Genomic DNA, 12,906 nt, shown 5'->3' with positions numbered 1-12,906 from the left:
AAGCCCCCGCCCCCCCCGGCCCCCCGGCGCCCCCCCCCCGGCGGCACCTGCACGAAGGCGATGGGGGTGGTGGTGCCCTCCACGTCCAGCAGGATGTGGCGCACCCCGGCCGGCACCGGCAGCACGCCCATGGCGGCGGGAGGCGGCGGGGGGGAGCGGGGGTTGCGACGCGGGCGGTCGCCGCCGGGGGGCGCTGTGCGGCGGCGCGCGGCGGGCGGCGCTGATTGGCTGCCGCCGCGGCTATATAAGGGCGGGGCGGGCGGCGCCCGGCTCTCTTCCGCCGCCATTTTCTGCGCCGAGCGGGTCTCCGCCGAGCCTCCCCCTCGCAGCAGCCCCGCCATGGAGGACGCCACCGAGATGAGCGGCGGCCCGGAGGAGTTCGCCGAGGGCTCCAAGATCAACGCCAGCAAGAACCAGCAGGACGACGGGTACGGGCGGGGGGGCGGGGGCCGCCTCGCACAGCGCCCCCCCACGCCCCTCCCCCCCATCCCGCCTCACGCGGGGGGGGACCTTGTGGGGAGGGGGCGGGGCCTGGCGGAATTGGGGGCGTGGCGTGGCTTGGAGGGGGCGGGGCCTCCCGCTCTGCGCGGGTGAGGCGCTCGGCGGCGGGGCGGGGCGGCGGGTGACGCTCAGGCGGAGCGACGTCAGCGGCAGCCAATGGGGGCGCGGGATGCCCCGTTAAGCCCGCCCCCCGTGGCCCCGCAGGAAGATGTTCATCGGCGGCCTGAGCTGGGACACCAGCAAGAAGGACCTGACCGAGTACCTGTCCCGCTTCGGAGAGGTCGTGGACTGCACCATCAAGACGGACCCGGTGACCGGGCGCTCCCGCGGCTTCGGGTTCGTGCTCTTCAAGGACGCGGCCAGCGTGGAGAAGGTGCGTGGGGCGGGCACGGCAACGCCCGGCGGGTTGGGGCGCGGCGCCGCCCCCACCTGAGACCCTTCTTCCCCTAGGTGCTGGAGCTGAAGGAGCACAAGCTGGACGGGAAGCTAATAGACCCCAAGAGAGCAAAAGCCCTCAAGGGGAAGGAGCCACCGAAAAAGGTGTTTGTTGGCGGGCTGAGCCCGGATACGTCGGAAGAACAGATAAAGGAGTACTTCGGTGCTTTTGGAGAGGTATGGCGTAGCAGTGTGCTAACAAAAAGCTTCCAAGTGAGCATTGTCCTTGTCTTTAAGACAGAGGAATTTTGGCGAGGGAGCAGGGTCTCCTTAAAATGAGAAAACATCCCTCTCTGTGGTTGTGAAAAGTCTGCGTTCATCAATAGCTCCTACTGGTGTGGTAGGCAAACTGCAGCTGTCAGTGGCTGTGATAGCTGTTGCTGTGTTAGTTCCCCTGATGCAGCCTTATGACGCTGTAGCTGAACGTCTGTAGCAGGTGGTCCTGACTGTGGTCAGGTAATCCCACCATTATAAGTGCAACTAGTTGTTACTGCTAAAACTAGTGAGATAACTTTTGAAAGCTCTTCTTAGAGCTTTTGTTGGACTGCTGAATGGCTCTGGTAGTGCAAAAAGTTGGTTGCAGATGATGTGTAATTGACATGTACTTGTAATTTCAGATTGAAAACATTGAGCTTCCCATGGACACCAAGACGAACGAAAGGAGGGGTTTCTGCTTCATTACATACACGGATGAAGAGCCAGTCAAGAAGCTACTAGAAAGCAGATACCATCAAATTGGTTCAGGCAAGGTAGGGATGCTCTCTTTGCAAGCTTGTGAAATAGGCACTCTGTTGGCTTCCCTGAAAGCAGCTGACAGAAGGGTCTTGATATCCTTTCTGAGTGTAAGGCTTTCTGTCTTAACAGTGTGAGATCAAAGTAGCACAGCCCAAAGAGGTGTACAGGCAACAGCAGCAGCAACAGAAAGGAGGAAAAAGCAATGCTTCTGGTGGACGAGGTGGTGGAAGGGGGCGTGGACGGGGTGAGTATTTTGGATATTGGAATTCTTGTACCTGTATTGGAGGTTAAGGTGTTTGCAGCTATGTACAGTTTTTGGGTTGCATGCGGAACTTGTATTTAAAAAGAAACCTCTTAGTAAATACGGTAGATTCAATTTTGGTGGTTGTAATAGCTTTTGGAAGCTAGAGAATCTTGGCTTGTATTGAAGCAGTTGAAGGGCAACAGAGATGTAAGATTCTTTAGTAGACCTACTCTCCACAGCTTAGCTGAATGCAAAGTGCAGTTGTCCTTCTGTGTGAAGAGATGCTCTGCCAGTCTCCTTACTGGGTGAGAAATCACACTGGTTAAAGGGGCAGTCACTTTGTGACCCCTTGGAAAGAGAAGACAAGCCAGCAGTTGTTACAGGTTGTTGCATGTCAGGTTTCAAAAGTCAAGCAATGCCAAGTAATGCATTAAAGTCTCTCGTGTGTCACAACTGTGTTCATTTAATTGATGATCTAAAAAGACAGATCATGGTAGATGCTGCTGTTGTACATGGCTTGGCTTTGTTTAGTTTTCTTTGTTTTCTGTTGGTTTGTTTATGAGCAGGACTTGTGTGCTCTTCTAACGTTTTCATGGGTGATTGTGTCTTAAAACGTATCTCTGGTAGCCAACTGAAAGCAATCTTTTTTTTTTTTAGGAAATGATTTTTCGGTGTTGGTAGGCAAGAGGGTTCTTGGAAGCAATAGTTGTGGCAGTGAAAAACTGCAAGTAAAAGTGCCCTATGAGAGGAGTGAGAGGTTAGCCAACTTAACAAATTGTATGTTTGTTTTCAGGTCAGGGACAAAACTGGAATCAAGGATTTAATAACTATTATGATCAAGGATATGGAAACTACAATAGCGCTTACAGTGATCAAAGCTACAGTGGCTATGGAGGATATGACTACTCTGGGTACAACTATCCCAATTATGGATACGGGCCGGGATACACAGATTACAGTGGTAAATAGTTTAAATCTCCTTCAAGATAACAATTGCATGGATGGTGAAATGGGGGTGTCTCATGTGCTGTTGTGCAACGGCTCTTACTCCGAAGAGAGTATGGCTTGAAAAAAAGTAGACCTTTCTGGGGTGGTGGCCTGTACGGGAGGACTAGAGACGGATGAGTAGGATGTTAATTTTCATGGCTTTTCCCCCCTTGTTTTCGTGTACAGGTCAACAAAGCACGTATGGAAAAGCATCCCGTGGTGGCGGCAATCACCAAAACAACTACCAGCCATACTAAAGCAGTACCTAGTCCTTGAGGAAACAGGTGTGTACATGAGTGCGAGGCCCACTTGAAGTATGCCTAATCTAATTTAAAGATCAATAGACAAATGAAGAGTAAAATCTTGCGTAGCGTGACTTTTTCTTTAATTAAACTTTTTTGTTAACTTAAAATACTTTTTTTTAAAACCAGCTTTGCCTACCGTGTCTATAGATCTTTAACTTTGTAAAAATGTGACTTTATCTTCTTTAGTACTTCAGAAAAACATAAGAGTTTTTCTGTTTTGTGTTGTGTACCAGGTGGTCTAGAGGAATAATTAAACTTATTAGAAGTATTAACAGGTAAAGTACTGAAATGGGTACAACTTAAGGAAAACAAGAATGTTGTCTTCTAACTCTGACATTATACCTTGTTTGTACCCGCCAGCGGGAACTTCATTGCAGGCCGTGTGTCACCCTGACCACGTCTATCTCTGGGGTCGCACGTTGCAGGCAGAGCGCAAGGCATACACCAGAAAACGCTGTCCTGTGGTATGGTCTCTTCCAACTTCATGTACCAGCGTAAAGATTAAAGTGGAAAACTTCAGACTTTGGCTTCTTTTTTAATCTTTTTGGAGATTTAAGTGTCTTAACTTAAATGGTTTTTTACAGGAGTTAAAGTACATAAATGCCTTTACAGCTTAATCATTTGGTCTTCTGTTTAGTGTTGTATTTCAATTGTGGAACCTCATTTTAAGTGTGCATTGTTTAAGATTTAATGCTTGCTTTTTTCTTTTTATAGCTAATAGTGAAATCTGCAAACCAAAACGAACTTTTAAATCTGGAAAGACATTAAAGATCATATGCACGTGGACTGTTGGAAGTAAAAATGAGGTCTGGTTTGCCTTTGCGCAGCTGTTGCTGAGGCGGAGAAGCACGATTGGGAAACCCCTACTTGGCGGTGTTTCCAGTGGAAAACCTGATTCAGAGCCTGATTAACCATAAAATTGGGATGTGTAGTTCTGGAACAGCTTCCTGAATGGGCCAAGTGGCTAGATTTGGGAAGACAAATTTTTGACGGGTAACAAAACCTTGTGTTACCTTAGGAAATATGCATATGATCTTTAACAGTGACGAAAGGAATATATAGAAGACTTAAAGCAGTTCATGAAAATGGACCTTTTAACGATTCTTGTAGTACCTTGCGGAGTTCTGACATGCATTTTGTCTTGGTTTTTTAGGTGGAGATGCTGCAGCAAAGCCATCTTGCGGAGCATTGTGTGCGAGCGGAGGGTGGTCTTCGTGAGAGGAAATGACTATTTTGTAAAAGACTTTTAGTGTACGACACAACTGTGTCCAACTGTATATAGCGGCCGGCTAGTTTTCTTTTATGGTTTTTACTTTCTTTTTGCCATTCATGTTATGACACAACGTGGACGTGTGTTTATACAAACTTTTATTTGTATAATTTCATGTTAAAGGATTCTCTAATAAATGCTTCCCCAAGTGAATGTAGTCCTGATGTTGGCTGTGGAGTGAGGTGTACGTGCTTAGGTATAACCTGATTTTCTTCCTTGTGTAAAAAGGCAAGAGCAGTGCTGGACAGCGGCTGTGGCTTAAGACAAAGGTGGGTGTGCACACAGGTGAACTCCAGCTGCTATTCTGAATATGCCGTAGAAGTAAGGATGGAGCAGAGTTGTAGACTTTAATAGCATTAGTTAGAGGAGGGTCCTAGGTCCCTAGAAGTTCCTATCTCACATCTTTTAAAAGAGGAGCCTGCTTCTGGGCTATTGTAGCAGTGGAGGAGAAGCTTCAATAGTTGGCAGGAGTTGAAGCTCCACGTGGTGGAGATCAGAACGAGCATACACTTCTGTTTGTGACTGGAGGAAGGGTACGGACAGAGGAAGGCAATGCTTCCCCGGCCACGCAGGGCACTCTGGCCTCCAGAGCCAGCCTTCCCCCGCACCCGGAGTCGTATGAACGATTTTCCAAGCTCCCTTCGCTCTTCCTTTCCCCTCGCGCTTTCTGCGGGAGCACCGCGGGGCTCCCTCCCGCTCCGCAGCAGCTCCCTGAGGCGGGCCGGGCCCCGCCGCCATGGCGCCGCGGCGTCACGTGGTGCTGCGCTCCTTCCGCCCGCCATTTTAGGCTGGGTCGGCGTCGGCGCCATTAAAACGAGCGGGCGGCGGGCGGAGGGCTCGGGCCGGGGCCGCCAGCGGGGCCGGCGCCGCGGCGGGGAAGCGGAGCCGGGGGCGGCGCCATGTCGGAGCAGCAGTTCGCCGTGGACGCGGCCGGCGGCGGGGGCGGCCCGGCGGAGCAGCCGGAACAGCCCGAGGGGCTGCCGGGGGCCGGCGCGGGGGGCGCCGACGGGGCTGGCGGCGGCGGCGGCGGCGGGGGCGAGTCGGAGGGAGCCAAGATCGACGCCAGCAAGAACGAGGAGGACGAGGGGTGAGCGGCGGCGCCCCGCGGTCGGGGCTGCCCCGGGCGGCCCAGCTCCGAGGCGGGGAGCTTCGGCCCCGGCCAAGTTGGGTGGTTTGTGTATTTACGGGTTCCGTCGGAGGGTGCTGCTGGAAGCGAACGCGCGGCGCTGCTGGCCCGGGCTCTGCCGCCGTGCTCCGTGGTGGAGAAGCGATTGCCGGAGCAACGCCGCCAGGCTCCGTGCCACCCGCTGCCGTTTCTCAGCCACCCTCAGCCCTGAAGAGAGGGGAAGGGACCGTGGGTTTGGGGCCGTGACGCGGCTTGGGCTCCTGTCGGAGAGCTCGCGAAACTCGCTGCGCAGGGCTGTGCTGCAGGTGAGGAGTTTAAGCGCAGAACGAATGCACCCTGCCGTCTTCCCCAAGTCCGGCTCTTGGCGGGGGGCGGAGAGCAGCCTTCCTGCAGCAGGTGAAATTCGCGGAGAATAGATCCAGCGACAGGACGGGCCGCCGCGCCGCGTCCCTGCCTGTCGTGCTGCTGTGAAGCTCAGGCAGCAAGTCTGTTTTCAAGGCAGACAGTAAAAAAATAAAAATAAAGGAGCAGTAGCTGTGTGTGTCCTGTCAGGACTTGCAGAGAAGCCTTCCCTTTTGTAAAACCAGGGTGTTGCTGACAGCACGGAGACGCAGCAGGAACGTGGTTTGAGTGCTTTCCCAGTGCTCGTGGGAGCCTAGATGTTACTCTCACTACTTCTTACCTGACGTACCTCACTTTAAGGTCTGTCACCATTTTCATGTTTGTTCTGCCTTTACCTGTCGAAGGGTTGCATGAGGACGTACACTTGTTTTTGAGTCAGCACAGCCTCTAAGGAGTTGTCACCGCGTGGCGTGGTGCTGTGGGGCGCTGAGTGCACTGTGGGGTACGCCAGCTTGTAGTTGAGCTCAGTCTTTCAGCCCGTGAGAGAAGAGTTTTTGACCTGCCACTTGTTGGTAATGCTGTATGGGAAACTGGTTTTGACAGCTCTTGGAGGCAGAGGGAAGACAGCGTGCCCTCAGTAGTTGCTGGGTGGAGGTATGACGGTGGTTGTGTATGCTCGGTTTAGTTACATCCGAAGCTAGAAAGCTTTGCCAGTGCTCTTCTGGTGACCTATTTTGGAAAAACGTGCACTGATGTGACTTCAACCAGCCAAGCCGTGGTTTGGGAAGGACGTGTGTTTCTCTAGCTTTTGACAGTACGGTGGCACGGCTCGTAATTGTTGTTTGTGGTCCTGTTGGTGTCGTAGCCTTGCTTTGGCCTCACTTTTGCAGTGGAGCTGAAAAACTTTTGCTGTAGTGGAAAGCTGAAGCAATTAGGTTTTGCTGCTCCGTGGCTGCAGTCACATACTCAGTTTTTGCACGGTGCTGGGGAAATCCTTCAGAAGGGCATGAATTTCAAACTCCTGGTTTGGGTCACGAACACAGTGATGGAAAGCAGGGTTTTGTAGTTTGTGTTAATTGCTCTGCTGACAGCTGTAAAAGGGATGTTTGATACGGCACGTAGCCCGTGTATGTTCTGCAGGAGCTGCTCCAGTGTCAGTGTCTCCCATGTGTCGGAAATACGATGCTGCATCCTTGGCGTGTGTTGTGTTTTGCTGCTTAGAAAGAACACACAACAACAAACAGGATGGCTGATAATGGTTCCAGGCTTTCTTTGGGTGACTGAACCCTGCTGGTCGGAGGCTACTGCTTTACTCGCATGGTCCGTTCGTTCGTGTCACTCCCGAAAACAGGAAGAGGTCACCAAGATCGGGCATCCAGTGCTTTTTGGAGAAAGAGAGCAGGAACTAACAGGAGAGGTGAATAAAGGTTTGGGGGGTTGGTGCTCCTGTAGATAGGTGGAAAAGCTTTATGTGGAAACAGATGCTTCTGAACCCTGCCACGTCTGGAGGTTCGAGACGTTTGTCAGAAGCTGAACCTTCCTGTTCATTTCGTAAGAGCACAGGCAGTTCAGGGAGGCTTGGAGTGAGTTCAGAGGAACAGGGGTTTGAGAGGGCTGGACCTGTGGAAGTGCAGTGCGATCAGAGCAGGGATGCCTGCGTTTGTGCAGAACGTGCAGGAGATGGAAGCGCGCTTGGGTGCTCGCACAGGTTTTCTGAAAACGGCGCGTGTCATTGTGAATAAATTGGCAGAGCTGTGGAGAAAACGTTTTTACGCATCTCAGTGGATCATACCTTTCAGTTCTGAGCCTGTCATAAAATCTTTATCAGCATTAGAAGAGATCATCTCAAAACGAATCCTCTCTGAATGAGAGCATAAGCCTCGTGCCTGATGACTAGGGCATTGCATTCCTGCGCTCGTTGGCGTGATTTTCGGTTGATGCAAGTCGTCAAGCATTTCCTTCAGCGGTGCAGCAGTGCCCAGTTTTTTTGTACCACACTGCTGTTTCCAGACGGTCATGGTTTGAAGCCAGGCTTCCAGCGTGCTTGTATAAAAGTCATGACTAAAGGTACCTCTCGTACCTGTTTTCCCAGCAGCGCCGCTCCTGCAAGCAGTCTGTAGGGAAGTTGTTCTGGGGATTGCTTTGGGTTATGCCAGCTGTTTATATCATGTTTTGGGGAGGAACAGTTAGCTTTGAACATCCAATACTTAGCTTTTTTACACCTTTCTGGGGAAGCGGACTCGACTACACTTTTTTAATTTGTTTTTTGATGTGCTCGTACTGGCATGTGTGCCTTCCAGGCGAGTGTGTCAGTGCCTCTGTGTACCCGTGCTGCCTTACACGTGTATCGGTCCTGCGTCTGCTTCATAAACAGCTGGGGAGGGCTTCGCAGAGACCCGTGTGGGTTAAGCCTGTGGGTCAGTAGCAACGGGGTTGCGAGGAGGTAGCAGTACACCTTTACATCGCTCCTGGTGGCTTCTTGGGGTAGGGACGTAAACAACGGCAGCGGGAGATTGCGCAGAGCTGTTGCATGCCTGCAGGCCTGTATCTGCTGTGGCCAGGATCGTTTCAGCAACATGTCGAAAAGTGCGGGGCCTCCTCTGCGCGCCTGGGGTGTCACTGATAAAGCTCTGCTACTCCTTACATAAGGTAGCTGAGCTCGTACAGCTTGATGGCATGGGACCTTAGGTGAAGGGTCTTAACGGGCTAACCTTCGTGTCTCAACAGGAAAATGTTTATTGGCGGCCTGAGCTGGGACACTACAAAGAAAGACCTGAAGGACTATTTCTCTAAATTTGGCGAAGTTGTAGACTGCACTCTGAAGTTAGACCCCATCACTGGGCGATCGAGAGGCTTCGGCTTTGTGCTCTTTAAAGAATCGGAGAGCGTGGATAAGGTAGTATTAATGTAATCAAACGGCACCTTACATTGTAGGCCGCAAAGGTACCGCACGCAGGTGACTGCGCACACAGTTGTTTGCACATAATCTGTTACAGATGACTTTGGGATGCAACCTATTGACGGTGCTGCTTATGGAAATGTTCTTTTCCCACACCGCCTTAGTCATGCTGCAGTGGCCGGGAGCAGCAGCGGCTCCCAGAACGGGCCTGTGGGTACTTGCAGGGGAATGCGCTGCAACCCCCTGGCCTTGTGCAATTCAGAACTACCATGTGTAATACACCTGCTGCCTACCGCCAGGGAAGGGGTGATGCTAAAAGAGCGCCAAGCCCTCGTGCTCCGGAGCTGCAGGGTGACCCCTGGCGTGGGGGCAGCGGCTTTGACGCATTTGGGCATTATTCAAGCAAAAATTGGGCCTTTTTAACTGCTGCTGACATAGCACCCTGAAAATTTGTCACCTTCATTGATCTTTGGTGGTATCTAAGGCATAGATAAAACCCTTCTTTACTTTATGAGGGGGGAGGAGGGGATTGTGCAGTGCTTTCTGGGAAATGTTACGTCCGTATTTCCTTGGGTGATAAGTGGCTGCAGGTTATTCCTTAAAGGCTTTAGTAGAACTGTCTGTGTCAGTGGAGAGTGATCAAAATCAAGGAACTGTTTGGGTTTGTGGGACAGATAATAATAATTGGAATAAAAATATTGCAACTGAACTAGTAGCATTAGCAAAGCTCAAGTATAAATTAGCTGAGCCTTGCTCAAAACCCCAGAGAAACATTTAGCTTGAACTGTGAATAAGGTCTTGCTTTAATTTTCCACAGGTCATGGACCAGAAAGAACACAAGCTGAATGGGAAGGTCATTGATCCTAAAAGAGCTAAAGCCATGAAAACAAAAGAACCCGTCAAAAAGATTTTTGTTGGGGGCTTATCTCCAGACACACCTGAAGAGAAAATAAGGGAATACTTTGGAGCATTTGGTGAGGTATGTGGCAAAATAAACTGCTCCGTCTTCATAAATTCGGTAATTAAGAACAGCTCACAAACGCAGTCTTGTTTGAAGCTACGGTAAACTTAACAGCCAGTGTAATTCCACATGTTTTGCTTCTCAGAATCTTAACGATAAGGGTATCACTTGGAGGCTGTGATTTGCATGGACTGGTAATGTGAACGGGGTTATTGGAAGGAGGAGCTGGGGCACATCAGAGACTTGGGACCCGATCGGTGGGATGCCTGAATGTCTTGAGTAGTGCATGTGTGGGAGGCACGGTTTCGGAGCATGCTGTGTGGGTTAGCTGGCTGAGATGCTCTTCAGCCAGGCCAGCTCATCTGCTGTGGCAGAGATTCAGGCAGTTTTCTGAAATTCTCTGCAACTCTATATTCTGTCTGAATCTCTGTCCCCCATTTTGGTGGTGCAGGTGGACTGTCACAAAATACCACTTCGGAGCTTAAAAGCTGCCCTGTAGGGGCTTGGTAAGGGTGATGGGATTTGGCAGCAGCTTCTCTACTGACTGTAAGATGTTGCCAGCATCAGGTCCTGACAGCTCAGCAGTTGGGGAGCTGGGTTTTCCAATACCTGCCTGGTAGTCTGTACCACAGGCTGCAACAACTATTTCCTCTGGTGCCACTTGTAAGGAGAACTCTGTGTTTGCAGTTAGGTGTTGAAATAACAGTATCGTTTGTCCTGTTCAACAACCAATTTTAGTAGCGTGAGTGAGCAGAACTATGGTCTTTTGCAAAGGTAGATGTTTTTCATACAAAGCTTGAAGATTTAGGTCTGCTCAAGGGTTGAAGCACCTAGTTTAACCAGTCCTAACTGACATAACTGTAAATCAAACTGAGAGTACTTATCCAGCACGAGTAAAATACTCCTTGTGCAGCACGCTCCGTTAGAGCTCCTGAGTGGGCAAATGATAATGAGTGAGATGAAAGCAGTCATTTATGCAGTTAGGAACATAATTTCTAGTGATGGTGATCGTGTTTGCAATGTCAGCGATGATGGATAGAGTGATGCTGATTTGCATCGACTACTGTAAAGCCCTGCAGTGGAGGCACACTGTCATATTCTAGTCAAAATAATTTTATTTGGCAAATCCGAGCTATTAGAAATGTTTTCAAGTGGTGCTAGTGGCAGGATACAATGTAACACAACTGTTCTCTACCAGGTTGAGTCTATAGAGCTCCCCATGGACAACAAAACTAACAAGAGGCGTGGATTTTGCTTCATTACTTTCAAGGAGGAGGAACCAGTGAAGAAAATAATGGAAAAGAAATACCACAACGTTGGGCTTAGTAAAGTAGGTGGCTTTTTTCCTAGAGAAACTGAACACTGACAATAGAGTGAATTACATGATCATTTCTGCCTGGTTTTGAAGAATAATCTGAAAATACCTACCTATAAGCTTTATTTCTCTCATGTTGTGCTAAACCTATGAAGCATTTCTAGAGGTGCTAGTAATTGGTTACTGTAAGCCTATGAGCTGAGGGGTCTTCCCATGATGTTTTGTTCTGCACGCCCTGTGGGCAGAGGGCTGGCAGCAGTGTGGTTGTTGGCCCTGATGCTCCCAGGTTGTCTGGCGGTGTGCCCTGGGTGCTGCCTCACTCATCTGCTCCGGGAGGCTTTACCACAGTTTCCAAGTCACTGGATCTTTGAGTGTTTGATTTGGAAATACTCTGTTGTTTAGGCAAAATGTCAGTTTATCTTAGAGTGCTTCCGAAACTGAACTGAAATGGGAAGCCAGGCTTTCCAGTTGGAAGTTACCTTCCTTTCAGAAATGTGTTTAAAATTAAACCTTGTAAGCCAAACTCAAATTGTAGCTGGCCTCTTCCTCATTGGATGAATATGCAGTGGAAGCTTTGGGAGGAAGGTGGGGAACTTGGAAACTCTTCACAATGTCAGTGTCTTTCAGCAATGCTCAAGTTGAAGAGTGTAAGCTCTGCATTTTGTTCCCAGGAGGAGCACCAGGGTGACCAAATTGTATTTTCCGCTTAACGTTCTGTAAGCTTAGGAATTCTTGGTGAAGATCGTCGCTGCTAATCGGATTTGATGTCCGCTTTCCTTTTCCAGTGTGAAATAAAAGTAGCCATGTCAAAGGAACAGTACCAGCAGCAGCAGCAGTGGGGGAGCAGAGGAGGATTTGTCGGAAGAGCTCGAGGAAGAGGCGGCGGTAAGTTTGCACTGGCGTGATGTAAGGTGTCGAGGGGCTTGCTTGAGCGAAAGCAAGTCTCCTGCAGTTCTGAGTTCTGGCACGCTGTATTGCAGGCCCCAGTCAAAACTGGAACCAGGGATACAGCAACTACTGGAATCAGGGGTATGGGAACTATGGCTACAACAGCCAAGGGTACGGAGGTTATGGAGGATATGACTACACTGGTTACAACAACTACTACGGATATGGTGACTATAGCAGTAAGTACCAAACTTCCTGTGAAAAGCCCTGCTGTTGGAAAGAAAATTGCTGACACAAATACAAAACAAACAAACAAACACAAAACTGTCTTTAAAAGCATATTGGTTTAGGTTTTCAGCTAGCTTAGCAGCGTTCCTCTTATGTGTGAGGTCCTTGGTGTGCTGGTTTCCAGTGCCCCTCTGTCCCCAGCTTTTGTGTCACACCAAGTCAGGTGCTTGTGCACATGGGTTGTGCAGTCAGGCTGTGGTACTGTCTGGAAAGCCTCATCCTTCCCAGGGTGCCTGGGAGATGGAATGTTGCCTCTCCTGGTGGTAGGGGAAGGTGCCCATTGGCTTCCTAATGCACACCTCACTTTGAGATGGTCAGAGAGCACACCTGCCTCAGCTGTCTCCTTACAAACGTGCTCTGCAGACTGTTCAGGCTCACGAAGGGGCTGTCTCGGCCAAGAACAGAACACAATTTTGAGTCCAGCAGTGGCTGCATTGTACATCATTAAGTTACCCATCTTCGGAAGACTGTAGTTAGCAAAGAGGTGATAGGGCCATAATCAGAATTTGGGGATGGACCAGCAGCTGCACAATTATACACTCCTGCAAAATAGTGGGGGGGGAAGGTTTTTTGGGGGGGCGTTTTTCTCCTCATCCCTTGGTAAATTTGT

General features: G+C 50.1%; 2 protein-coding genes across 10 annotated transcripts in view; both read left to right on the top strand.

Annotated features, from left to right (window-relative positions):
* The first annotated feature begins 49 nt into the window (after positions 1–49).
* Positions 50–4,634, top strand: HNRNPDL (heterogeneous nuclear ribonucleoprotein D like). Of its 6 annotated transcripts, XR_004750255.1 has the most exons (9): positions 50–428; positions 706–874; positions 952–1,113; positions 1,554–1,685; positions 1,801–1,915; positions 2,709–2,876; positions 3,089–3,186; positions 3,568–3,671; positions 4,361–4,634. XR_004750255.1 is itself a non-coding variant. In XM_035324132.1 (8 exons), exons 1-7 carry the CDS (start codon positions 61–63, stop codon positions 3,157–3,159), a joined length of 1,185 nt encoding a protein of 394 aa, XP_035180023.1. In that variant the 5' UTR covers positions 50–60; the 3' UTR covers positions 3,160–3,186; positions 4,361–4,634. The 6 variants fall into 6 exon arrangements, 4 of the variants coding, with proteins under 4 accessions (XP_035180023.1, XP_035180025.1, XP_035180024.1 ...); XR_004750254.1 differs by having other exon boundaries at positions 3,089–3,671; XM_035324132.1 differs by lacking the exon at positions 3,568–3,671.
* Positions 4,635–5,229: 595 nt separating this feature from the next.
* HNRNPD (heterogeneous nuclear ribonucleoprotein D) overlaps positions 5,230–12,906 on the top strand; it is a 9,597-nt gene continuing 1,920 nt past the window's right edge. For all 4 annotated transcript variants that reach the window (XR_004750606.1, XR_004750605.1, XM_035325649.1 and 1 more), the window contains exons 1-7: positions 5,230–5,338; positions 5,370–5,564; positions 8,673–8,841; positions 9,662–9,823; positions 11,004–11,135; positions 11,906–12,005; positions 12,101–12,247. Coding sequence is in view for 2 of the 4 variants with exons in the window: in XM_035325649.1 (XP_035181540.1) it covers positions 5,377–5,564; positions 8,673–8,841; positions 9,662–9,823; positions 11,004–11,135; positions 11,906–12,005; positions 12,101–12,247 (898 nt within the window). In the remaining 2 variants the exon portion in view is untranslated. The remainder of the gene's footprint in view (positions 5,339–5,369; positions 5,565–8,672; positions 8,842–9,661; positions 9,824–11,003; positions 11,136–11,905; positions 12,006–12,100; positions 12,248–12,906) is intronic.

Source organism: Oxyura jamaicensis, chromosome 4 (genome assembly GCF_011077185.1).
Source record: "Oxyura jamaicensis isolate SHBP4307 breed ruddy duck chromosome 4, BPBGC_Ojam_1.0, whole genome shotgun sequence".
NCBI lineage: Eukaryota > Metazoa > Chordata > Aves > Anseriformes > Anatidae > Oxyura > Oxyura jamaicensis.
This window is presented reverse-complemented; position numbering and strand designations above follow the sequence as displayed.